Below are 25,631 nucleotides of genomic sequence, written 5' to 3'. Positions count from 1 at the left end.
TGCTGAAGCCCTCTCGTCGTGACCAGCAGACTTCGACATTGGCGTTTAGCTCTTGAACATATTGCTGCCACCATACTCAAGTACGCACAGAATAGCCGTGTAACTCTGTTATGGGGCCGGCACATTACTTAAGAGGTAAACGCAAAGCAATCATCGTCCCCTACGGCAAAATCTCTCGCAGGAGCGGGCGACAATAAAAAAAATGGTCGAGACTCAGTGAGGCTTTTCGGAGTCAACGAGTTTAACACTGATTCGATGCATGTATCGACAGCGTAATGGTCGATAAATCGACGCATCGCCACGCGCATACTACGCAGAAAGGGCACGTGTATTGTTCAGGACAATTATCAGCAGATCGACACTTATTACCCAGCAAGCAAAGACGCGCCGAGTCTCAACACGTGTGTTGTGTATGGAAGGAACCCGGGAAAAAAATACTTGACCTCGCATACGAACCTACTTGTTGCACTGCCATCTCGTGGTCACATCGGAAGCTTCCTCATATGTCGATTGCTTGTGTTGCAATCGAAACGTCGTATGCTTTTACCTAATTTATTTTCTTTCTACGTGACTTTGCTGAAAGAACCAAAGAGTAATTCCTGCAGTCACGAAAGCTCCAAATCAAGTTTTCTCACATCTTTTAAACAAGAGTGCCTACACGCACCGCTGGCGTGCGAAGGTTGCCACCACAAACCACTGCGTAGGCATTGACGGCGGCGCTGTGTAGCCCCCTCCCCCCGCCGAGGTGCTCTCAGGTCGGTTTGCAAGTGGAGCAAATGCGTGGGACGTCGGAGAGTTGCCACCACACGGACTTGAACGGGGACAATGAGTCGACAGCACGGACGGCTGGGGAAAGGAGTTGCTCCAGAGCGTGGGGGAAGCAGCGGTGAACGAGCGACTCCTGCCCCCCCCCCTCCCACCGAACCGAGTGAAGGATAACTGAGACCTCGAAGTAGCGGAGCGTGTGGAGGAGAGTCGAGTTGGAGTATTTTTTTTTCAAATCTGGTTTACTTCGTCCAATTTTGGCCGTTTTCACTAAAAGATGGACCAATCGAATGCCCTGTGCTGGTCTAAACGACGAACCAAAACACGCATTCACGTTTCACCTTTAAAAAAAAAACCTCGTGATGCTGCTGCAGAGCACAAGCAGTGCTGCACAACAACAACAACTGCCAATCGCCACTAAGTGGCGATGACGTCACCACGACGCTTGTGTCAGGCTACGTGCACTTCAAGGCCACGAAGTGTCGAACGCCCGCTGGAAGGTCACAGGACAGACCCAGGTGCCATGGGTTGATTGACTGAGATGACTGGCCGATGCACCACCTGTGCCCCCTACTGAGCCAACTTGCTGTGTTTATACGCCCGGCGCTCTGCTCGTGAGCGTCGCTCCTTTGCCTCCTGTTGTTGGCGGAGGGCGACTGCCTCCAAATGCCCAGTAGCAGCGTCCTTGACGAGACTCCTCCACAGAGGCCGATCTTGACACCGCTGGTACCGGTCATCGGCAAGTCCACTCAGCTCCACATCCTCTTGTACAACATCACTCCATCTCTTCTTTAGTCCGTGCTGCGCCCGTTTAGCCTCCTCTATCCGGTCGAACAAAAGCTGTTTAGGCATGCGGTGGGATGGGCATGCGGGCTACATGACCCAGCCAACGCAGCCTTGCCTGCTGGAGGAGCTCACCGATGGTACTTTGTCCAGATATTTCGAGGATTTATGAGCTCCTCACAATTCAGCCGGGTTAAACTCAGGATGGATCGTAGGCAGGCCAGCCTGAATGTTTCTAACCGGCGAAGATGTTCCATTTGTGCTGCAAAAGCACATCCACACAAACGACTCAATACTGCCCCTTCTTCACAACGCATGAAGAGACTGCACAGTTGGAGTAGTGTGCTGTGAAGAAGGGCCATTGTCCGAAACGTCGCCTATTATATATGTTTTTTTTAAGGCCACAGCGTAATTGAAGGATGTGTCGAGTATTCAAGTGAATTTGTTGAACCAGGGTGGTGAGAGCTCAAGAGACCAGGATAGCGAGTCTCGTTCGCGAGAGTGACCTGGGTCACGAAAATTTTAAAAGCAAAACAACACAAAGTACAACGACAACGCGAATAAAAACCAGCGCAAAAAAAGAACAGTATAACCATGAGACGTCGAAAATATTACACTAAACATTAATGAATGTTGAATAGTAACATTCCCTGCAGCGTAGCCGTGGCGGATTCTTTCTCGACCGATCGTGGTCACTAATATAATATATTGATGGAATTGGTCACATCCCAACGTAGGACCTTCCTGACAAAAGGGGTTCTGTGACTCGCCGAAGCTTGCCTGGGTAACTCGCTCCGTATTAGCATCACCATTATTATTTCCCCCCAACGATTTGTATCGGGGATTCGTGCGCTTTGTGCGTGCGTTTGTGTGCGCGCGCCTCTGTGTGTGAGCGAATGTATACATCATCAATTCACGCGCACAATGCCGCTAGGGACCATTCAAGGGCCATTTAATCTCCATTACGAATGTAAAGCCCCTCGCGGGCACAAAGGGGGTGCCTCCCGGACCCCCTTGTAATGAAGGGGATAATGAAGCGCACTGCATTCATGGCCGTGAAGCCATGGACCCGCGCGTCTCCATTCACGGCGATCGTTTCACACTCACTTATCCAATTATCCAATTAGCGGCAGATGGCCACAATGCGGGTGCAAGGCGCGGCGCCGCTTTCTCCTGTGAAGGCGCTGACGAGGGGGAGGAGGGCAGAAGGGGGTGGTGGGGGGGGTATCCCCATGTGTTCGCGCTTTGAATAGCATCAGTGGCCCCATCACAATGCGCGATTGTGCGCGCGGCGCGAGGGCGCACGCGACCTCCATCATCTGCATCCTCACGCACCCAAAATCCACCATCATCATCCTCATTCACCTTCCATCATACCGCGTCATCCCCCACCATCCTCATCCAACCTGCATCATCCTTATCTCATCTCCATCATCGTCCACCCATCATCTCCCTCCATCATCCTCATCAACCCTCCCCATGATCCTCATCCACCGCCCCCATCATCATTCTCATCCACTCCGGTCACTGCATCGCGCGCTTTCAGATGCGCTTTTGCGGCCGTCTGGAACGCTCTTCCTTCCGATATTAGGAAGCCACTGGAGCTGTGCACTTGTACATCTAGATTGTAAACTCATCTCTTTAGCACTGCTGTTTGTGTTTAGTTTGTTGTCCTTCCCCCGCACCTCCGATTGGCATGGTTTCGGACGAACAGTGCTCAAGAAACTCAACACACATGCGTACACCCTCCATTATAACTCGAAGTTATTTCCTTCCTCAAATTAACATTTAGGCGGTGATGATCTGTTTACACCCCTGAGCCAGTGGTGGAAATGACACATTCCTTTGTCGGAGACGAGTCTACCCATATAATTATCGTCGACTTCCCCACGATGTACGACGCACATTTAATCTGGCAAACACTCTGCCTCGCGCCCTCGGCCCTGAGTGCACCCCACGGCAGAGCGCCCGTTCCCAGCAGACACCGTCCGTAGCCTCAAGAGCCCGAGACCCGGTCTCCTCGAGTCTCATAACATTGAGTCTCAAGACTCTTACACCCAGTATCCCCAGATCTCACGGTCCTGAGTCTCAAGACCGAGTCTCAAGATACCCCCGAGTCTCAAGACTCATGAAACCGAGTTCCCCTAGGTCTCAAGACTCTGAGGCCGGGAGTCTGTGGATCTCAAGACCTTGAGACCTGGTCTCCCTGAATCTCAAGACCCTGAGACCCAGTCTCCCCGAGTCTCAATATCCTGAGACCCGGTCTCTCCCAGTGTCAAGATATTGAGTGAACTGCGCTCATCAACCACTCTCCACCACTCTCAATCCACCCTCTTGACATATTCCAACACTGACATCCACCCTCCACCGTTATTTTTATCCTCTCCATCGCCATCACCCACCCTCCGTCAACCTCCACCATGCCATCGTCCATCACCCTTCTCGCATCTTCTCAAGTGAAGACTCGTGCCGTCTCGTGGGTAACAGAAGTTGCCCCGCCTCCCTCCCTCCCCGCCCCCGCCCCACCTCCACCCGCCCGTCTCCCATCTGCTGCCCTCTAAGCTCCCGCGCCTTCGCTCCCTCCACTGCCATTGTCCACCCCCATGACCATTGTCCACCCCCCCCCACAGCCACTCGCTTCACAATTCGACGCAGTTTGACATTGGCTCCTGCGCCGGCACCTGTCCCTTGGGATTAACTCCCTGGGGGGGCGGGCAGAGATCAGCGGCAGCTAAAGAGAAATAAAATCAAATGAAAGTGAGATGAATGGAGATTAATGGAGCTTAAGGAACTGTATCAAACCGCGTCTTTCAGCACACGCGGCCATTCGTGGGGGGGGGGGGGCATTCTGCCGCAGGGGACAAGCGGGGGGGGAGGGACGGGGCCCCCCAGGGACCGCAGAGCGAGAGGGTGCGAGAGATGATGGCGTTCGTGACACTGCCGCTGTGTTTTTGCTTCATAAACTAATGTGAGTGTACGCGTCGTCGGGGTTGTGTGTGTGCACGGGTGAGCGCTCTTGTGACTCGCGGGGTCACCAGGCTAATGATCGCACGGCACGAACACTCACAACTGCGTGTCGCGGCATCGCGGAAGAGCAACCAGCGGTGCAATGTTTGACGGCGCAGCAAGCCAAGGCCGGGCTGTAGATGTTATCGCTCCCGTGACGGTCCGCGCCACGGTCGTCAGCCCGGGTGTCTGCGAGCGCAACCCACAGCGGCCGCTTTTGGCCAACACTGGGGTGCAGATCTCAGGGTCGACTCGTCAAGCGTCACGCCAAGGTGGCGCGGCCTCGGACAATCGATTTACTGGAGTTCGGTCTCAGTCGCCTCTCTCGGAAGCCCTCCTTCTCCAAGATGTTGAGGTGAACGAGTGACCTCCACCGCACCGAGGAGGCTGAGGGCTCGCGTACGGCCGGGCGCGCACGAACGTGCATTGGGAGCCAGGGCAGGGATCTGAGTATTCGGACTCAGTCCGGCAGTGACAATTTGGGGCATCTGGAGTTTGGAGGCGTAGGGATGTGAGGAGGCCGGAGAGGAGAGAATTGCAGTGGTCGAGTCGGGATGCGATGAAGGGCATGGATGAGGGTCTCAATGGCAGCTCCTGCCCCACACACACCCCCCCCCACCTCAAGCCTCATTGAACAACGGAGGAGGCGGGGCCATGCATTTAGTGCCGCTGCTTTCAATGCTTTTGAGCAGCAGTGAAGCGGGCCCCGCTTAGAGGAAGACAAAGGCGGGCGGGCGTGGCGGCGAAAAGAGCAGCTGCCGGGGGCTGCACACCCCCCCCCCACCACCACCACCACTGCTGTTGCTGATATTGATAATACCGCTGCTGTTCAAGATGCCGCTGTTGTTGCTGATGGCGAGGCTTTTGATGGCGACGATTCTTCTGCAGCTGAAGATGTTTTCGATGGCAATATTGACTGCTGTTGATTATTACATTTTTAAAAAATAATGCTGCTATTGATGATGCGGACGATGTTGTTACTGATCTTGATGCTCATGGTTATGTTGTTGATTATGCTTCTGCTGATGATGATCACAATAATGAATTTAATACAAGAAATTCTCAGCGAATCTCAATAATATCATTTTCAGGAAGGTCCTGCTTTACTACTTTGGGATGTTTGGCCATGAACTCCATTGCTAATGGAAGTTTGGCTTCGTGTGGGAGGAGGAATCAATATGACCCAAAGAAAGCCCAGCGCTGGGCTGTAGACGAGTGGATAACACTCAAACTGTACAGACGGCTCACGAACCCACTTGCTGTACTGCCATCCCGTGGCCCGGCAACCGAGGGACAATTCAAACGTTAAGGCGGTTCTTGTTGAGTGTTCCTGCAATGTGCATGATGACCGCCTGGGGTATCGGTGGGGTCCGCGTGACTTCTGAAGTAATCCTGAACAGTCTCAGACGTTGCAGGCGATTTGCCCGATTTTCCTTAGGGAGTGAACGCATACGAGGGAAACCCGCCGAAAGCTCTGCACAGATGGATTCAATCCATCGCCGTACTGATGATGACGCTGACGGTACTGCTGCTGCATTTGACTCATCGAACGTGGACGATGGCGAAGTGGAATAACGGCTGAAAAGTGCGCAAAGAAGCAGGGAAGGGCGTCACGGAGTTACTCTCAGAGACAGCAGGAATGGGGACACATGGAATAGAGAGCACGTGCTGTAGGCACCGCGCTGGCTGTAAGAACGGATGATAGCGGACGGTCCAGACTTTCGAGGGAATGGCAGCCGAAAGAAGGAGCACACTCGCGGAGGGGAGGGGGGGGGGGGGTCCGTCCCACCGCGGAGCCGGAGCGGCGAGCCGAGTTCGTGCGTAGGAGCGAGATTGCTTGCGGCGTCGCAAGACCCATGGGGGGTGTCACCGGTTCGGGGAGGCCTTCGTCCAGCAGTGGATAGCACGCGGCTCGTGCGACATAATTACCTCGATCATCCCATGAACCAAAGTGACAACAACAACGACGGCAACCACCACAGCCGAATCTTGAAACGTGAATTTCATGAGCTTCACATTCATTGCAATGCGCTGGAGCGGGTCACGCTGAATGCCCGTGGTAAAAGATGGAGTGGGGGGGGGGGGTAACGGGGGGAGGCGGGGCAGGGAGACGGGACGGGGGCGGTGGGCGTTTAGAAGTGGCTTAATTAATTGTGCCATCACAAAAGACCCCTGGCTCATAAAGAAGTCGATTCACAACTCCGGCGCTCAATTGCCGTGCGGATGAAAAGGCGGCGCGTCCCGCCTGGGACAGCGGCTCAGCCACCGCCGCGCCGAGGGTTCGACACAAAGGCGTGGTGTGTCTCTTGGATGGACGGAGGGGCGGGCGGTGGGGAGGGGGGAGTGAAACTTTGTCGACAAAAGTTCTCTTTTTGCGGACGCTGGCGGAGCCCGAGGAGACCATCTGGGCCGCTTGTGCAGCGCGCCGTAATGAACCTGCGGGGCCGAGTTGAATGCGGGGCGCGGAGTCACTCACCGAGCCTCGACCCCCCTCACCCCAATTTGTGAGACAAAACGCGACGCGGTGGATCGGGGAGGGGGTGCTGCTATCCCGCAGGCCAAGAGAGAATTAAGAAAACGTTGTGACTCGCATTTCCACACATGTCGCCAGACCACCACACACCCCTCCACACGTCGCACTCAGCACCACCGCACACAAGACCACAACACCGCATTTATTATTGCACCCCACTTCATGCACCAAGCCCACACCATACCACCACGTTACACACATTTAAATGCCCCGCATCGCACACCGTACTGAATACGCGTCCACAAGACCACGCCTGTGACACCATCCTTGGACCTCACCAGTGTCATCTGTGCCTTGACGTAAACCCCCTTCTGGTACAGCCATATCAATATTTTCACACTCCAGTATACGGTCACGTAATGTTATACTGGACAGTGGAGAGACCAGAGGACGTCCCCGTCGCACCCCACGGTGAACGGGGAACGGCTCCGACTCGCGCGAGCACGCAGCTTCACCCGGGTCTGCCCACCACTTTGAAGTGCCTTCAATTACCACGAGTTATATTTTTTTGTTCTTTCGGTAAAGTCACGTAGTTAGAAATAAAATAAAACAAAACACGACTAAATTTGGATTCCGCATAGGAGTATCACTCCATACTGCGAATACATTGCCAGGACCCTCCTGAAAAGGAGCCTTGGGACTCGGGGAGGCCTCCCTGGGAGGAACAATAAACCAAATCGTCCCCGTCCTGACCCACGCTGGGCGGCGCACATCCCTCTGCGCTCTGCGCCCTCTGCTCCGGAATCCGAAACTCGACCCCCGCGCTCCCTGGTTTCACTTCCTCCCGGAAGACAAACGGCGTCGAGGAGCCGGCTGGTTCCCTTGTGGGACCCAGGCGGAGTCGGAGAGAGCCGGGGAGATGGACGACGTGAGCGGGGTGTCGGTGGAGCCGTGCGCCGCCTCGCGATACCTGCGGCCCCATCGCATCTCGTACACGCAGGTAGCCCCCCAGAGGCTGATCTCCAGCCGGGCCCGCGAGCCGGTACACCATGACCAGGACGCCACGCGCTTTTGGCTGTGGTGACGGTAGTCGCGAGCCACCTCACTCCGGCCGAGCAGCGGTCAATGAGCTCGCCGGAGCCACTCGCCAATCCCCCCATCGGCGTGGTCAATCAATACCGCCGGGTGGTGCCTGCCGCCAAGCCACGCGACCGACTCTGCTTCACTCACAGTGACGAACCCCCATGGCGTCGTTCGCAAGAGGGGGCCATTGCGCCAGGGTACAAATTGACCCAATTAGAAAAATTACACCGCAAATTACTCAAAAGGGAATACACGCAGCAGCAGCAGTCACGCTCCCCTTATGGCAGACTGGTGCTCGTAGGGCACTCTTATCAGGTAAGGACCCACAGAGCTATTCAGATCTTTTTAAAAGCGACCTGGCCACAAATGCTAGCTCAACGAAGTGGCGTATCACGTGGAAATGTATAGCAGCCAAATACTCTAAACGCGTGTTGATTTTAAATGTGGAGGGAAAAAATAGAGGACACGGAGAAAAATTCACGCGACCACGGGGACAGAATATGCAAGCTCCAAATATACAGCATGTGTCAGGGTCAGGATTGAACCCACAACACCTCCTGTATACCAGGCGAGGTAATTGACATCTCGCTACCGAGGCACCCATACCTTGGGTCTCTCTCGAGTTCTCACCAAGGTCAACGCAATCGACTTAAACTCACTCTCCGCACTGTGACGTGACACGTGGTCTATGATGGGGAGCAGGCGCGGTGCCAGGGTGAAATAAACAGGGGGGGCAGTGGCAGGCCCGGAGCGTCTCGGGTGGGAGTGGATGGAGGGGGGCCGTGCCCCCCCCCCCTTGCTGACGGCACAGCCCCTCTCTTACAATCAAGTCAAAACATGTTGGAACAAAATTATTATGCAGAGCTGAGTCGACCGTCAGCTGGGAGTTTAACGTTTCATGATGAGCTGAGTGGATGGTCAATATGCCTCTGGGATGGATTGCTGTCTGGTAACCTACTTGCTGTACTGACTTCATATCGACCACCTCCGTCTGTGCGATGGTTCTGGTTTTCCCACAGAACGGGGTGAGGAAGACGTGGGACTTCATGGAAACTCATGACAGGTGAGGCCAGCGGTCCACGACAGAGAGAGAGCCTGCTGCCAAACCCCTACGCACACTCACTCTTCACCCCCACTCTTTACCCCCCACTCCTCACCCCCACTGCCTCCTCACATCCACTCACTCCTCACCTCCACTCCTTACCCCCACTCACTCCTCACCCCCACTGCCTCCTCACATCCACTCACCCCCACTCCTTACCCCCACTCACTCCTCACCCTCAGCTTAATTGACACGAAAAAAATTCCACACTGTGTAACCGGTATCGGCCAAAATCTCCAAATGCATAAACAATTTTACCTGCAAATAACTCAATTGGGCTCACACACAGCAGCAACGAGTCCCGTGTGCATGCAAAAGTGTCTCCCAGGCGTGGTCACGGGGCAACTCCTGAGCAGTGAGCTCCAGGGTTGGAGTTGGAGGCCGCGTCAAGGCAGGGTTGAGACTCAGGGGTGAGTGTTAGTCTGAACGCTCATTCTCCTCTGCTGCCCCCAAGGCTTGTAGCTCACTTCCCCCAGCCGTCCGTGCTATCGACTCCCTGCCCCTGTTCCAGTGCAAGTGCCAGACCTGTGACTGCTGTGGTCCGTGTTGGGGTCAGGGCTACATTCGGGTCACTCGCGGTCAGCGTGTTGTTGTCGGTGGTAAAGCAACGCCCTCGCCTGCTTTGCCGGTTCAGAGACCCCGTCTGCCGCAGGGGACCACCATCCTCTCTCCGCCGGCAAGGTGACCTCCGGGTGTGGCCCCCGTGGTGGGGGTCGAGGGGAGCGGTCCCGTATGAGTTCACCCCGGGGTTCGTGTGTCCGTGTTCCCCCAGCGTCGCCGTCCTCCTCTTCAACACCACGCGCCGCTGCTTTGTCTTCGTCAAGCAGTTCCGGCCAGGTAGGCGCGCCGCGGCTCCCAGCACCGACAACTCTCTCTCTCATCATGAGGCCTCCTTTGCCAGTGCTAAATATATATAACTCTCTCTCTCCCTGCGTTCCACACATAGTGATGGCTTCTACACAGGTACCAGTGTTCTGAGCAGGTATGGGGATTTGGAATTTATAGTGGCGCTTGCTTAAATTCATCAGCAACTCAAAGCACCTTGGATCGGCATCGCACCTCCACCGTTGTAGCCTTGTGGCAGTCTAGCCTAGGGGACCCCCAGTGGCAGCCGTCTCCACATGGTACAGGGTGTGTATGCATCCCCTGCCTGCGAATGCCACTTTGTGCTTTTCCCCAATTAAGGAATTTGCGGGTGATGTCGCAAATGGGTATTGGGGTTACCAAACAGACAACTGGGTTCTGAACAGAAACTGAAGTGTTGAACAGTAATGGAAGCTGTGTCCCTGCACGTGGCACTGAAAGATAACCCTCCTCTTACAACATACAGTTGAACGCGACAGCATCTGAGAGAGCACCAAGCAGAGACAGCGGGAGCCGTGCCACGGTGTCCCTGTGGGACCTGTATCATGGTGAAAGTGCATTTCGCGGCAACTGTCGGTCCGCAGCCGTCTACGTGAACGAGCGCGAGTGGAGGCGGAAGCAGCGACTCATGGAGGCGACCGAGGCAGCGGGGACTCGGACGCTGCGTGGGGCCACAGGGGAGAGCGTTGGCGACGAGGGAGGCCCAGGCCTTGCCCGGCTCGGCGGGGGTGACGTGCGAGCTGTGCGCGGGCATCCTGGACCACCCGGGGGTCTCGGCGGCGGACACCGCACGCCTCGAGCTCATGGAGGAGTGTGGCTATGATGTGCCGCTCGAGGAGCTCCACTGCGTCACCTCCTACAGGTGCGTGGCGCTCGCCGCCCGTGCCGGTGCTTTCTGTGCCCGGTTCTGCTTAGCTTGCCAAATGTGGCTGTGCGGCCGTAGCCGAGCACCCTGCAGGTGAAGGTGCACGGGCAGGGGGCGAGAGGTCGACACGCTGCGACCGCACGGCGCAGCAGAGGGGCTCAGGATTTGCCAACACGGGTGGCAAGGAGTAGACGAGGCCCGGGGCGGGATGCGCAGAGATCCCATCCCGTGGCCAACTTTGACCTCCGAGCCTCAGCCAGCGAGAATCACGGGTGATCCCTGTTTGTCCCCCAACGTGACCCCCATGTGCTCACAGTGTAACCCATACGCATCCATCGTGTGCCCCCCGTGTGCCCCCCCCCCCACCCCATACAGGACAGGCGTGGGGGTGTCCGGGGCAAGGCAGACCCTGTACTACGCGGCCGTGACCGACGCGATGCACACGGGGCCTGGCGGGGGCCGGTCCGACGAGGGGGAGCTCATCGAACTCATGGAGCTCCCGTTGGAGCACGCTGCTCAGTTCATGGAGGCCGCGGACATAGAGCGGCCCCTGGGCGTCCTCTACGGCCTCTTGTGGTTCCTGAGCAACGTGGCTCCCAGCCTGCCCAACACCAGCCCCGGGCCTGTCCCAGCCGTGGCCCCAACTTTAACCCAATAGCGATGTTCGTGTCCTTTACAATAAATATATTATATTCCAGTCATGCTGCTTAAGTTCCCCCTCAAGTTTTCCCTGAATTTCCCCCAGATTGTCCATGATTTGCCCCGAGTAACCCCCGAGTTGCCCCGAGATGCTGCAGAGTTGCCCCAGAGTTGCTCCCACCTTTATCATAGAGGATGCCTCCCCAGTTGGTATCGCAGTGGCACTGGCAGTGCTCGGATCAGGAGCCGTACACACGCAGCCTGAGTAGGGGATACACTCCCCACACAGCGCTCGCTGGGTGGGGGGGAGTGAGTGGTGAGGGAGTCCGGTGAGTGATGCTTCAAGTTGCAGAGGCGACTTCTGAGCCCCTCACTCACCGATGGGTACTCGCTCTGTCGCCCCTCGTCTCACAATCGTCACGGAGCACCGGGTTAGCAGCCGGCCATGAGCCGGCACCACAGCCAAACGTTGGTGCATATTCCACGTTTAGTCTCTGAGACGGCCGCTACCGCGTGGTGAGCGGGGAGGGCTCGTGGAGCGATGCGCGTTCAGCGAGTCTGAAGGGTGATGGTGAAGGCGTTGATGGTATAGTTCGCCATCATCGATGTACAGATTGTATATTGAACTTTTTTCGCACCATGCGTAGCCAACCGTGCTAATCAGAGGTGCGGGGGAAGGACAGCAAACTAAACACGTTTCATTTGTGTCGATGGCGACAGTGGTACTAAGCCTCATGATGATGATCAATATGATGGTGGTTCTGATGTTGACAAAGATGAATATGATTTTTGTCAGTTATCAGTGTGAAGGTGCCAGTGATCATAAAGATGGTGGTAATGACGGTGTCGATAAAGTTGTTGTTTATGATGATGGTAACGATGCTGGTCTCTGTGATAGTAATGATGATAAAGGGTGTGGTTATGTTGACACACATGGTTGTATTGAGATACACGACCGCTCCGACTGTGTGCTTTGGAGAAGGGCCATTGATCGAAACGTCGCTGAGTTTAAGTGGACAGAGCGAGCGAGTGCAGGAGAATGTGTGTGAGTGGGAGAGAGAATCAGCGTTAGAAATGCTTGAGGGACAATGAGTGAAGGAGAGAGTAAGTGAGCGATCATGAAAAAGTGCGAAACGGGAGAGTGAGTGTCCGATGATATAATGAGAGGGTGTGAGAGGGAAAAAGAGAGAGTTTGAGTGAGTGAATGAATGAAGAAGATGGAGTGAGGGAGAGAGTGATAGAGCGATGGAGGGTGAGAATGAGCGACGCGAATTGAACGGCTGTTGTGTAAGTATATTAACATTTACTTCATCTCGGCAATACCCTAAACTCCAGCTCTAATTTTCGCTCAAAAGTCACCTCAAAAGTGTCGCCCTGCTTCCAAGAGCGTGCGGGTCGTTGCAAATCGGCGTGAGCAGCTCAGAGTTTAGCGGTGGTAATTCCGCATTAGCATGGCCGGGGTCGGTCCACATCCATGAAACAGCCATTGTTTACGTTTCACAAAGTGGCATTTAAACTCCCATGTGTGCGTGTTTGACACGAGGCCCCTCCCGCGTGTCACAAACCACGTGTTTGTCGCCAGCCACGCCTCCTTTGGGGGGGTTGGGGCGGGGCTCTCTGCACATCTGACCAATCACATTTCGGCATGGGCGTGGTCCGAGAGGGAGTGGGCGTGGTGCAGGCGGTGTGTCAACCAATGGGAGTTCGCGTGGGCGGGGCTTCGATATTGAGTTGAGGGCTCGCCTCGCGAACCCCGCATCCTTATAAAGGGGCCCCCCGAGTACCGGGGGCTCGTGCACACGAGGAGCCTGCGGTGGGAGCACGGGGACGCCAGCAAAAGCCCCCGTCAAGTCCGCTTGCTCCAGATAATTCGAGTGATCCAGAAACTCCAGTGAGAGTCAGTTTTCTCCGGCTCCTCTCAATACTTTTGCTGCTCCAGTAAAACAAAAAAAAATCTCTTTTACTCCACCCAAAATTTCTGCCGCTTCTTCAGCAACTCTTACCAACTCCAGCAACTTTAGTTGACCCAGCAATTGCTCATTATTTGAACAAATCTGGCGGAAATTCCCTGCTCCTCCAGCAACGTTCGTTGCTCGCTCCAGCAGCGTTGGTGAAGAAGTCCTGCTCCTCCGGCTCCCCTCGCGGCATCCTCTGTGCCCGCGGGATCGACTTCTCGGGACCTCACGGGACCCCTCCCGGACCCCGCGCGGAGGGGATGACGTCCCTCGGCGGTAGCGGAGCGACGCGCGTGGCGGTTGTCGTGTCGGCGGCTGTGCTCCTCTGCCTTCTCATCCCCGTGCGGGTGAGTGGTGGGTGCGCGCACGCGTCTCTCGGTGCCAGCCCTCGGCCACCCCGTCGTGGTCAGCCGAGGTACCGGAGCCCCAGTGGTGTGGTTGCTGGAAACTTGGAATGTGGTTGACGAAGTTCCCTGTGTGGTCGCCGGAGATTGGGGTGCCCGTGCATGCTCGGCGTGGTTACCGCATCCAAGCGCCGGTGCCGGAGCTAGGTGAAGTTAATAAAGGCACGTGCGGTCGCTGATTAACTCGGCGAGTTTGCTGGGTACTTGATGTCGTTCTTAATGCCCGTTGTGGTTGCTGTCGCTTGGTGTGGTCGCTATGATAAGTCTGCTGTAATTTATCGGAGGCACGCGCGCAATTTACGCGTGCGCGCGCTGACAATGACGATGATGGGAGCCGCTGGTCACCCTTGATAGGATCACGGGGGATCCCAGGTTCCCGTCGGGGGCCGTGGTCCACCGAGGGCAGCGCGACTGGTGGTGCATGTGGCGCGGTTTTCGGCGGCGTGGTGTAGCCATGGCGCGCGCGTGTGTGTGTGCGCGTGTAAGCGTGTGTGCGCGTGTGTGTGCGCGTGTGTGTGCGCGTGTGTGTGTGCGCGTGTGTGTGCGCGTGTGTGTGTGCGCGTGTGAGTGTGCGCGTGTGAGTGTGCGCGTGTGAGTGTGCATAGGTGCTCGCTAACAGCACTTGCCCCTACAGTCTGTTCAGGCTATACGGGGGATCTTTGTTGTGTGTGCGTGTGTGTCTGCGTGCGTATGTGTATGTGTGTGCGTGCGTGCGTGTGTATGTGCGTGTGTGCGTGTGTGTGCGCGCGTGTGTGTGTGTGCGCGCGTGTGTGTGTGTGCGTGTGTGTGCGTGTGTGTGTGTGTGCGTGTATGTGTGCGGTGCTCTGCGGACGCGACGGTGAACTGGGTACGCTGGCCCGGGGCTCACGGGTCCAGGTGAGGCGGGGCCCCTCCACGTCAAAGGTGCCGCCTCTACCCCCCCCCCGCCTCCACCCCCCCCGCCTCCACCCCCCCCCCCCGCCTCCACCCCCTTAAAAAGCGAGGGACGGGTAGAGGAGCGCGTTGGAGAGTGGGAACCCCGCGACCCCCGCTGCAAGGGGAATCGGGCACCCGGCCGAGAATGACATCGCAACCTGGCTCTTCCAAAACGCCGTCTTCCATAAATACGACAGCAAAAACAAAGATCCCCCGTATAGCCTTTAAACGACTTTTGGGGAAAGTGCTGTTAGCGAGCACCTATAAAGGCCGGAATGGCACACGAGGGGTGGTGTGGCTAGCGCCATACCTAGCCGCCTTTGTCTCCCCGTTGCTAATGTTTATACACAGCAGTAGGCACTAGGAGATGCCTAGGGCCGATTCAGATAATCACCACTGATGTAAGCCAAGAACTTGTGGCACTGGACTTTCAGCGCAGTTTGCAAGCCACTACCCTGCTGCTCCCCACAATCACACACACGCACACTCATACTGCCCATGCTTACGCGCGCACACACACTTGTGTACATGCACGTCTATACTCATTGACATTCGTTCACCCATTCATTAATACGCACAGCGCACTCATTCACACACTCGCACACTCACCCTCGTACACACACAAAGCAAATTCAACAATACCCCGTGTAGCTTTGAAAAAAATATTTGGGCAAGTGTTTGAGCCAGCACCTATTACGGCCGGTAAAGCCGTAATAGTTGGGCAGCACCACGCCCGGACGCCTTTGTCTCCCAGGTACTGATGTTTACACAACAACACAAAGTACTATTTTAAGGTTGAGTCGACCTAGAGGAGGGCAGGACCGGCTCAGATATTAGCTACCGATATTGGTCACGAGCTGGAATCGAAATCTTATCACCGATTTTGTAGCTCTAACCACTTCGCCAACGTCCCCCCACACACTCACACACGCGCGCGCACTCGCGAGCCCTGGCCGCTATTTTAAGCGGAATTCCGCGCACGTTCCCTCTGGCGCGTGCTCTGGGGACAGTATACACCTACAGTATATACTATTCAAAGACAAAGATTCCCCGCGTAGCCCATACGGGCTGTTGGTGCAAGTGATGTTAGCGAGACCAGAATCATACCCACCCACGTTTGCCTCCACACCGCATCAAGCAATTCATCATTTAAGGCTGACTCGACCTAGAGGAGGTCCAGCACTGGCTTAGATATTCACCAATATGATAGAACTCGCGCAGGGCACTAACCACTATCGCTCCCCTCGGTAACACAGACACACAAACACACTCGCACTTAATCTGCGTCACGGACTCCCGCAGGCGGGGTCGCAGACCCCCGTTGTCGTGATGCATTTATTTATACACACGACGACGCAGCAGCCGCAGCGGTAGCATCATCCATCCACCGGGGGGTCAGAGCTCTGGGTTCGGAGGTCGACTGTCAATTTGTGCCACCAGCTCCTCTCGCAATCTCTCCACGTGCCTTAACATGCTGTTGGGGCAAGTGTTGTTCGCGAGTAACACCCGGCCGCCTTTGTCTCCTCAGTGGCGATGGGTACACACTGCACCATGTACTCATTTGAGGCTGAGTCGACCTAGGGGAGGCCCAGGACTGGCGTAGATAAGCGTCACTGTTGTTGACCGTGAGCGGGATTCGAACTCGGGTCGCCCGGTTCATAGCGCAGCGCGCAAACCCCTACGCTACCGCTACCCACACAGGGACACACGCACACACGTGCTCACCCCACACACACATATAAAAGACAAACGGGCGCATACACCCAGACAGAGACACGCACGCGCATACACGCGCGTGCACACGCGCGCACGGACACACGCTGGGCGAGTGGCGCGTCTGATGAATCAGAGACGGGGTCCACGCTTCCCCTCCCTCCTCCCCGGCCTCCCCCGCGCTGCCCTCCACGGGCGCCGCGCGCTATTTTTAGGGACACGGGGCAACGGACCTCATCCCGCGGCCGCGCGCTTAGGATTCACAATGGACGCGCCTGGCTCTCATCGAGCCACACCAGGGCATCGCCCTCCCCCTCTACCCCCCTCCCCCCGACTTCACGAGTCTCGGGGTGGTGCCTCAGGTGCGCAGGTGCACGGTTGCCATGGTGCGAGGTCGTTGTGGTACCCAGGTGCGTGGTTGCTATGGAGCTGAGGAGCGTAACTGCCCCGCTGTGTATAAGCAGCTCGCGCCCGGGTGGAAGCAGCGTGCCTCCTCCCCACCTCTCCTTAAACGTGCGCAATAATTTGTCAGCTCGGGCTGGTGGGGATTGTGGTAGTGGTGGTGGATCGTGGTGATGTATCGTGGTGGTGGTGGCGTGTTGTGGACCGTAGTCGCGTGTGTTTTGTTTGTGGTGTGCGTCGGGTCCACTTGCCTCGCTCTCGTCTCTCCTTTCCCTCTTCTGGTCGCGACTCACGTTTCAGAATCTGGAGAGGGTAAGTGGGGCTCACACACGTACACTCTTTCACTCATTCTCTCTCGCTCTCACTGCCTCACACACACTCACATACTCACTCTCTCACTCATTCTCTCTCTCTCTCACTGCCTCACACACTCACTCTCTCACTCATTCTCTATCTCTCTCACTGCCTCACACACTCACATACTCACTTTCTCACTCATTCTCTCTCGCTCTCACTGCCTCACACACACTCACATACTCACTCTCTCACTCATTATCTCTTTCTCACTGCCTCACACACTCACTCTCTCACTCATTCTCTCTCGCTGCCTCACACTCTCTCACGCTCTCAATCTCTCACTGCCTCACGCTCTCTCTCAAGCTCTCTCTCACTACCTCACACTCTCTCACTCATTTTCTCTCGCTGCCTCACACACTCTCTCCCTCACTCTCACTCTCTCACTGCTTCACACACTCATGCTTTCACTACCTCACATACGCTCACTCTTTCACTGCCTCACACACTCACTCTCACACCCATACGCACGCTATCACAAGACAGGTCGATGCTCCATCCGGCGTGGTGTGGTGTTGAATGGTGTGGCGTGGTCTCGGTCTGAATAACGTGGTGTTGAGTAGCGTGGTGTTGAATGGTGTGGCGTTGAGTGGTGTGGTGTTGAGTAGGGTAGTTTTGAGTGGTATGGTGGTAAGTGGTGTGCTGTTGAATGGTGTGGCTTTGAGTGGTGTGGTGTTGAGTGACCACCTGATTGAATGCTACGGTGAATATTCGTCTTACGAATTAAACAACATTTATAATCTCGCTTCACGAATGAGGGTTAAACACGGCGTGGCTCACTCGAGGGGCGCTGTGGCCGGGGGGCGCTGAGTGGAAGACGGTGCCGGGAAACCCGAGACGGAGACTCGGACCTGGCGCGTCCTGGGCGAGTGGAGCCGAAGGCGCCGCCTCGCGCTCCGTCCCCCCCGGCTACAGCTCCCCCCTTTACTCCGCCAGTTGACGCCACTGATCTATGGCCCCGGCAAGGATAAACTCCAGGCTCGAGACATTGATCTCCCTTTTCTCTCTCGAAGAAAAAGAAGGGAAATGTGAATGAAGAAGCGTGTCGCGTCTTCATTCACACTCTCCCCGCCGCATTGCCAGCTCGCCTCCCTCTGTGCCCGGCGGGATTTCCACATCCCGTGCTCTGCTTCACCCAGCCCCTAACGAGGCTCCCGTGATGGGCGCCTCTTCCTTCCTCCTGCGAATCGAACGCAGCCCCGGGACGCCGTCGCGTTCGCAAGACACAAGTCGTGGTGTCACTGCGTTGTTGAACGTTTCTCGCGTCGATGCAACTTGGAGGAGAGTTGCCCTTGGTTGCACGTGTTGCGCGCGTCACTCCAATCCCCCCACCACCACCTCCCGTCACTAAATTTAGATTATCTCTGAAGCGGAGAGAATACAGATCGAGATGCCACGTAGAGATCCATCACTGTCACCATCGTCGCTGCTACCATCATTGTGATTACAAAAACATCGCTGGGTGGAAGGCGGGGGGAGGTAAGCGAGGCGATGCTATCACTGACCAGCGGATGCACTAGTTCCTGCCATGGGAATGTGGAATTTTCACACATGACTCAGGGCCACTGACTGATTTGACCACTGGCCAATTGCTGCCTCGAGCGGTGAGACATCCAGTTAGTAGCTCTCAGAATAATCACGATTAGGCATCGCGATGACGACCATTACTACTTGGTGATGAAGGAGGCAACGTATCTGTGTGTCGACAAAAACTTGCCTGAGTCTCAAGACGACCTTCCAGGAGGGTCCTGCTCAGTGACATTCCCCCCGCTTATCTGGGTCACGGTGCAGTTGCACCGCCTGCACACTCAAAAGCTACACCACTGATTCCACCTCCCCCCCACCCACCAACCCCCTCCCCGACCAGGAGGGAGAGTGCTCGGGTCAGTTCGAGCTGGAGATCTCCTGGGTTCGCAACCCGGACGGTGAACTCCAGGACGGCGGCTGCTGCGACGGGGATCGGGGGGACCCCCCCGCTCCGGCTTCCCCGGGCCCCGCGCCCCCGGGCGGGGAGCCCCAGGGCCGCTGCTCTACGCGGGATGAGTGCGACACGTTCTTCCGCGGCTGCCTGCGCGAGTACCAGGCGCGCGTGCAGCCCGCGGGGGGCGCCTGCGCCTACGGGAGCGGCGCCACCTCCGTGCTGGGGGGGAACTCGTTCCGCCCGCGCGGAAGCGCCGCCAGGATGCTCGTCACCTTCCACTTCGCCTGGCCGGTGAGGAAGGGGTGGGGGTGGGGGTAAGGGGAGGTGGGGGAGGGGTCTATCGTTATAAACGGGAGGGGCGGGGGTGGATCACGGAGTCAGAATATGTATTTGTAGTGGAGGAATCCGATGAGCTATGAAGCTCTTTTTCACAGATGTCCGGTAGTGAGGGTCCCGGGTTTGGCACGGGAACCCGTGAGGTCCAAATCGTCACTGCGCTTCACCATGAACATCGGTAACACCATCGGCTGCCACAGTCTCGTCATCGTTAGCGAGCACCAGCATCATTGCCACCATCACCACCATAAGCAGCAGCAGCATCACCGTGTTCAGTCCCTGTGTCTGGAGCCGCGTTGTTTCCCCCGAGACCTATACATAGCCCCTCCCCCACCCCCTCCACTCCCTCTCGCTGCTTCCACCCCCTTCCTCTCCCTACTCGCCCATCTCCCACCTATCCCCCCAGAAGCCCCCTCTCACAGCTATGCCGGACCGCGAGCGGCTCCACTCACACATTCTTGCGCACTGGTTTCCGATGCCGGGATAGGGGTAGGGATAGGGTAAGGGGATGAGATAGGGATAGGGTTAGGAATAGGGTAAGGGGATGAGATAGAGAGAGGGATAGGGGAAGGGGATGGGAGAGGGGCTCTGAGATGCCGGGATAGCGCGGGGGATGCGGAACTGCAGCTCCGTGGAGCTGCGTGTGGCTCTTTGGCAAGGAGCGCCGCAAATGCTGGCACGAGATAAATATCGCACATTGCCTCCTTACACCTCGTCCTGTGGCAGGACGGGGGTGCTACGCGGTTACCTGTTCACTTCTCAATCGCCACTGATAGTAGCCGTGACCTGGAATTCAACAAAGTCGCACCTCTGGGTACCAGTCCAGCGCGCTGAGCATTACACCGGGGTAATGACTAACTCACTCGACAGCTTGGCTCCCTCCATCCACTCTCCCTCTTTAATTCCATATTAAACCAAAACACAAGCGTACTTGCACATGCTCCGAACTTTGTTTTTCTAGCGCCTCATGCTCTCATAGTATATTCGTAGTTTTTTTTTATCGATTCTCGTGGGCTTCGTTTACCACCGTCAGATACCTCGTTAGTCGGTTGTACAATATTCCTTAAGGGCCCTGCACTCGTTCTCTGCGATATTGATTCAGGGTAAAGTTTTTGTTTTGGGGGGAGGTAGGGGGGTGGTTAGGTCGCGTCAATGTGAATGTGTCGTACGCCCACCTCCACCCGGACACAGCCAATCGGCGAGGTTTGTCACGTGAATAGAACGTGCCAAAGTAGGACTACTTCAGCGCACCGATTGTGTGTCGGAGAGAAAATCAAACCACGCATTTGCGATTTGAGTGAACGACGTTTCGCTGATGGTTACAAGCAGCATCATCGGGCGGGTGTGCGACACTTTACATTGACGCCACCTCACCCCAACAAAAAAACCCCCACTTTATCACGAATCAAAATCGGAAGTGAACGCCTTCGAGTTCAACACACAACACTCCCTCGGTGTCTTTTTCCTCGTGTTCTTGAAAAATAGCCGGGCAAATGGTTAGACGGGACCCTCACGCGAATACCAAAACAAATACACTGAAACATTACTCTCCCTTCTCCTCCTCTTCCCTCCTCCTCGTCCCTCCTCCTCCCTCCTCCATCCTTCTTCTCCTCGTCCTCCATCCTCGTCCTCCATCCTTCTCCTCCTCGTCCTCCTCCTCCCTCTTCATCCTTCATCCTCGTCCTCCTCGTGCGGTCATCGATAGTGAACGGCGCCGCGTCCCGTGGGCGCGATTTCGCGAGAGCGGCCGCCGGCGCCGTCGTCTTCGCCGCGGCCTCGGCGCTGTTCTCGGGACCCGCGCCGCATCCCGTGCACCGCACGGCTCGGGCTCACGGCCCGCCCGCCCCCGTTATTATTATTAATAGTAGCGGAGCTGCTCACCACCACCATTTGTTTATCCGTCTATTCTTGAATTACCGCCAGCATCTACCGCCTAACTATAGCGGGCGACATTATTTAATTATTTGAGAGAGGTTTGCTAGTTAATTATTTATTTTACCCCCGCCCCCTCCCCCCCGGTCTCTTGGGAGCGGCGTGGGATTCCTATCATAGCAACCCCCCCTCCCTCATCCCCCCCACCTCCCCCGCTCCCTCTCATCCCTCACTGCTCTCCCCACACCCCCACACCCGCCCTTCGCGCGTGGAGCGCCGGGAGCGATGCGAGGAACGCGGCCCGAGACCCACAGTGAGCAGCGATCCTCTACACGCGCGTGTACAAAGACAAAGATCCACCCTGTAGCCTGAACAGAATGTAGGGGCAAGTGCTGCTAGCGAGCAGCACCCATGAAGGCCGGCACGGCACACGGGGAGCTGGGTGGCCAAGCACCACACCGGGCCGCCTTTGTCTTTCCAGTGCTGACGTTCACACACCACACCAGGTATACTCTATACATGTGTGTGTGTGTGTGATAATGTATGTGCATATGTACCTGTGTGTGTGTGTTTGCTTAGAGAGCCTTCACGCTCATCCTGGAGGCCTGGGACCAGGACAACGACACCACGGCCGGTGAGCGAGCCCTGGCGTGTTCCACCCTTGTTCATGTAGTCCACCTTGACGTGCTCCACCCTCGTGTACTCTTGTTCCATGCTCCACCCGTGTTGATGTACTCCACCTTGGCGTGCTCCACCCCTGCTGTACCTCCACATAACCGGGCGGCGGTGGTGGCCGCCGAGGAGGAGGAGCCGTACCCTGGCTCTGACTAATCGCCATCCGTTTATTCCATCTGTACGGGGATAGAGCGTTGTCCCCTCGCGCACGGCGTGGGTTTACTCCGGGTGCCCCGGCTCCCTCCTCCCACGTGAATAATAAAATGAATTAACACGACGCATTATTAATTAGCTGAAAACATCTTATGAATACAAACTTTTATGTAGCAGCAGCAGCAGCAGGACCCTCCTGGAGAAAAACGAGTCCTACGACTCGGTGTGCGTGGCTTTATAGGATAGATAAAATACATTCATTATTATTGTGATGATCATGTACCCCAGGCGGCAGCGAGTTGATCGAGCGTTCGGTGCACTCGGGGATGATGAACCCGGGCGAGGCGTGGCGCAGTCTGCAGCACCACGGCGCCACCGCGCACTTCCAGTACCGCGTGCGCGTGCGCTGCGACGAGCACTACTACGGCGCCGCGTGCAACAAACTGTGCCGTCCGCGCGACGACTTCTTCGGGCACTACACGTGCGACGCGCACGGCGACAAGGCGTGCGTGGACGGGTGGATGGGAGCCAGCTGCAACCAGGGTACGCGTGGATGCGGGTCGGGGCGGGCGAGGGCGGGAAGGGGAGTGGTCTATGATGATGATGATGATCGGTAGGGATCATGATGGGTAGAGATGATGATGATGATGATGATGATAATTATTAGACGGGATCTTCATCGTCATGAGGTGTGTGATGATGGGTGGATGTGACCCAGCTCTAACCAGGATTGAGTCATCCTCCGGAGTTTTGGTTCAGGGATGATGATGGGTAGGGATGATGATGGGTATGGATGATGATGATAATGATGATTTGGGAAGCGAGACAGAGATGGGATAATTATTACGGCGATGTTGATGACTGATGAGACGCATTGATAACGAGATGGGTGATGATGCGTGCCGCAGATTAAAGTGCGTAATCCGCACTGCCGAGGGCGTCATAGTTGGACCGAATCCCCGGATGTCGCCGGACCCGGTTTAATTTGCTAGATTTTCTCACGGCCCCATCCGACGCCTGCGGTCACTCGTCGCTTGGCTCTGAACAACATCACGTGCCTGAGTACTGTCGACCCATTGGATCCCCCCCACCCTCCCTCCCCCGCCGTTCTCTTAGCACCGGCCGTCTATTCCCATTGTAACCGTCACCGGCCATCACGGTGACCTCCCAGCCGTGCATTCATTCGTCCGTGCGAGCCCCGGTCACTGTCACCAGCAGCGGCCCAGTGCGGCGGACACGGGGCCTGCTCTTTCCAATTCCCCTCCCCTCTTTGTAGCCCAGCGCCCGCGACCCTTCGGTCCGCGCAGTTACACCGCCTGCACACTCGAGAGCTACGCCACTGAATGTTACTGAGAGGGGGGGGGGGCGATGGCAGGAGGAGACGGGGGGAGATGAGTTTGGTAGGTGCATGGATTTGGGGGGGGGGGTCCATCCACAAGTATCTCCCTGCGTCCTTACCATCCACCCACACTCTCCTTCACGGGCATCGCCTCGTGGGGTCTCATCGGATGCATCAGTGCCACTTGGCAGGTGCAACAAAGGACTCGAAGCAGCCTGAGCCCCTGAGTTATGGACTGACAGGTTCAACCCGCAGCTGCAGCGAGGCCCCCGCGGGTGGTCGCTTCACGCGCACGCGCGCGTGCCCGTGTGCGCATGCGGGGAGCGGTAGTGTAGCCATTAGCGCGCTGCGCTATGAACCTGGCGACCCGGGTTCGATTCCTCCTCACGGCCAACACCAGTGACGATTATCTGAACCGGTCCCGGGCCTCCCCTAGGTCTACTTAGCCTCAAATGAGTACCTGGTGCGGTGTGTAAACATCGTCACTAGGGAGACAAAGGCGGCCGGGCGTGGTGTTGTCCACCCACCTTCTTGTGCGCCGTGTCAGCCTTCATAGGTGTTCGCTTAACAGCACTTGGTCTTTGTGTGCACGTGTGTGTACTTACTTACGTGCGTGTGTGTGTGTTTATGTTCGTCTGTGTCTCCCACAGCGATCTGCAAGCAGGGCTGTGACGGGGTCCACGGCTACTGCAACGTGCCTGGGGAGTGCAGGTACAGACCGGGCCTCTGGAGCGCGCCCGTGTCGTGCTGCTGTGGCCGTGTTCACCTGTGCGCACCCATGTGTGCGTGTGTGTTCACCTGTATTCTTGTACACGTGTGTGCTGTTTGTCGCTGGCCACTTGGAGTTTTGGGCCTTTGGGTCTGTGTTCAACAGCCTCACCTGCGTTCATCTGTATACACCCGTGTTCACGTGTAAATACGTGTTCACCTGTATAGACCTGTGGTCCCCTCTCTGCCTCTGTGTGTCACGTGCATTCATCTCATGCAATTCCAGCTCCCCTGGGCATGACTCACTAATGAGCCCTAGTGATCTATATCATATTACGCAGCCCTTGGCTGTCTATTCCTGGGCATTGGCTCACTGATGATTCCTAATACATAGAGATATGTCTTTGTTTCCCACCCCATGCTGCGGGCTACACACCGCGCCTACCTGCTGCACCTGTGTGGCCAAAGACTCAACATGTCATTCAAGTTCTCGCCAATTCATCAGCATGCGCGCACACACGGGCGCGCCCCGTATGGCTGGAGCACTGGCGCAGTGGTTAGCGCGCTGCGCTAGGAACCCGGCAACCCGGGTTCTTTCCCGTTCACGGCCGAACACCAGTGACGATTATTTGCACCTGGCTGCGATATGTAAACATCGTCACTGGGGTGACAAAGACGGCCGGGCGTGGTGTTTCACCACTCGCCCCCTCGTGTGCCGTTCCGGCCTTCCTAGGTGCTCGCTAACAACACTTGCCCCGACAGTCTGTTGACGCTATACGGGGAATCTTTGTCTTTGTGCGTGAGCAGGGCGATTGGCGCGAGTTATCGCAGCCCCGATAGCGCGCTCACGTGACCTCATCGCTCATCTGGATGATTGTCGGGGGGATGAGGGGGGGGGGCAAGGAGGTGGTCTAGGATGTCCTTGGAGGGAGGGGGCAGGGTGGTCTGTGGAGGAGGATGAGGAGGGTGATCTGGAGGGAGAGATTGGACCTCGGAGCTACAGGGTGGTCCACGGGAGGATAGTGGATTCGGGGGGGGGGGGGGTTTAGAGAAGCGGGCGTTGGGGGGGGGGGGGTCAGGTTGTGTAGGGGTGAGCGGGGGGGGTGACGATGCGGGGTGGGGGAGGGTGTCTCCGAGTTCCGCGCGTCCCGGAGTCCAGGGTCCACGCTGCCGCTGCGGCTCCACCCCCAGATAACGAGTCGTGGGAACCGATCCCCCGCGACTTTCACGGACGGGGGTGGGGATGGGGGGGTGGGGGCTTGGGAAGTCTAATTACCCCCTTCCCTTGTCGAGAGTTGGCCAAC

The 25,631-nt window shown here is 56.6% G+C and overlaps 2 protein-coding genes across 4 annotated transcripts in view; both read left to right on the top strand.

Annotated features, from left to right (window-relative positions):
• Positions 1 to 7,865: 7,865 nt before the first annotated feature.
• Positions 7,866 to 12,517, top strand: NUDT14 (nudix hydrolase 14). The gene is given in 6 exon segments (XM_061547278.1): positions 7,866 to 8,027; positions 9,130 to 9,173; positions 9,985 to 10,049; positions 10,661 to 10,769; positions 10,771 to 10,938; positions 11,317 to 12,517. Coding segments are annotated over 6 exon segments (750 nt in total). The 5' UTR covers positions 7,866 to 7,946; the 3' UTR covers positions 11,600 to 12,517.
• A 766-nt stretch (positions 12,518 to 13,283) lies between these two features.
• The window catches only part of LOC133360721 (protein jagged-1-like), a 31,824-nt gene continuing 19,476 nt past the window's right edge, over positions 13,284 to 25,631 (top strand). For 2 of the 3 annotated variants that reach the window (XM_061579528.1, XM_061579512.1), the window contains exons 1-6: positions 13,284 to 13,882; positions 14,816 to 14,842; positions 19,191 to 19,535; positions 22,032 to 22,086; positions 22,569 to 22,823; positions 24,270 to 24,330. In XM_061579528.1, coding sequence (XP_061435512.1) covers positions 13,796 to 13,882; positions 14,816 to 14,842; positions 19,191 to 19,535; positions 22,032 to 22,086; positions 22,569 to 22,823; positions 24,270 to 24,330 — 830 coding nt within the window. In that variant the 5' untranslated portion in view covers positions 13,284 to 13,795. The remainder of the gene's footprint in view (positions 13,883 to 14,815; positions 14,843 to 19,190; positions 19,536 to 22,031; positions 22,087 to 22,568; positions 22,824 to 24,269; positions 24,331 to 25,631) is intronic. The other variant, XM_061579518.1, reaches the window with a different exon arrangement.

This window comes from Lethenteron reissneri, chromosome 8, assembly GCF_015708825.2.
Source record: "Lethenteron reissneri isolate LAM-NWPU_2019-01 chromosome 8, ASM1570882v1, whole genome shotgun sequence".
NCBI classification, from domain to species: domain Eukaryota; kingdom Metazoa; phylum Chordata; class Hyperoartia; order Petromyzontiformes; family Petromyzontidae; genus Lethenteron; species Lethenteron reissneri.
Note: the sequence above shows the minus strand (reverse complement) of the source record. Positions and strands in the feature narration are given on the sequence as shown.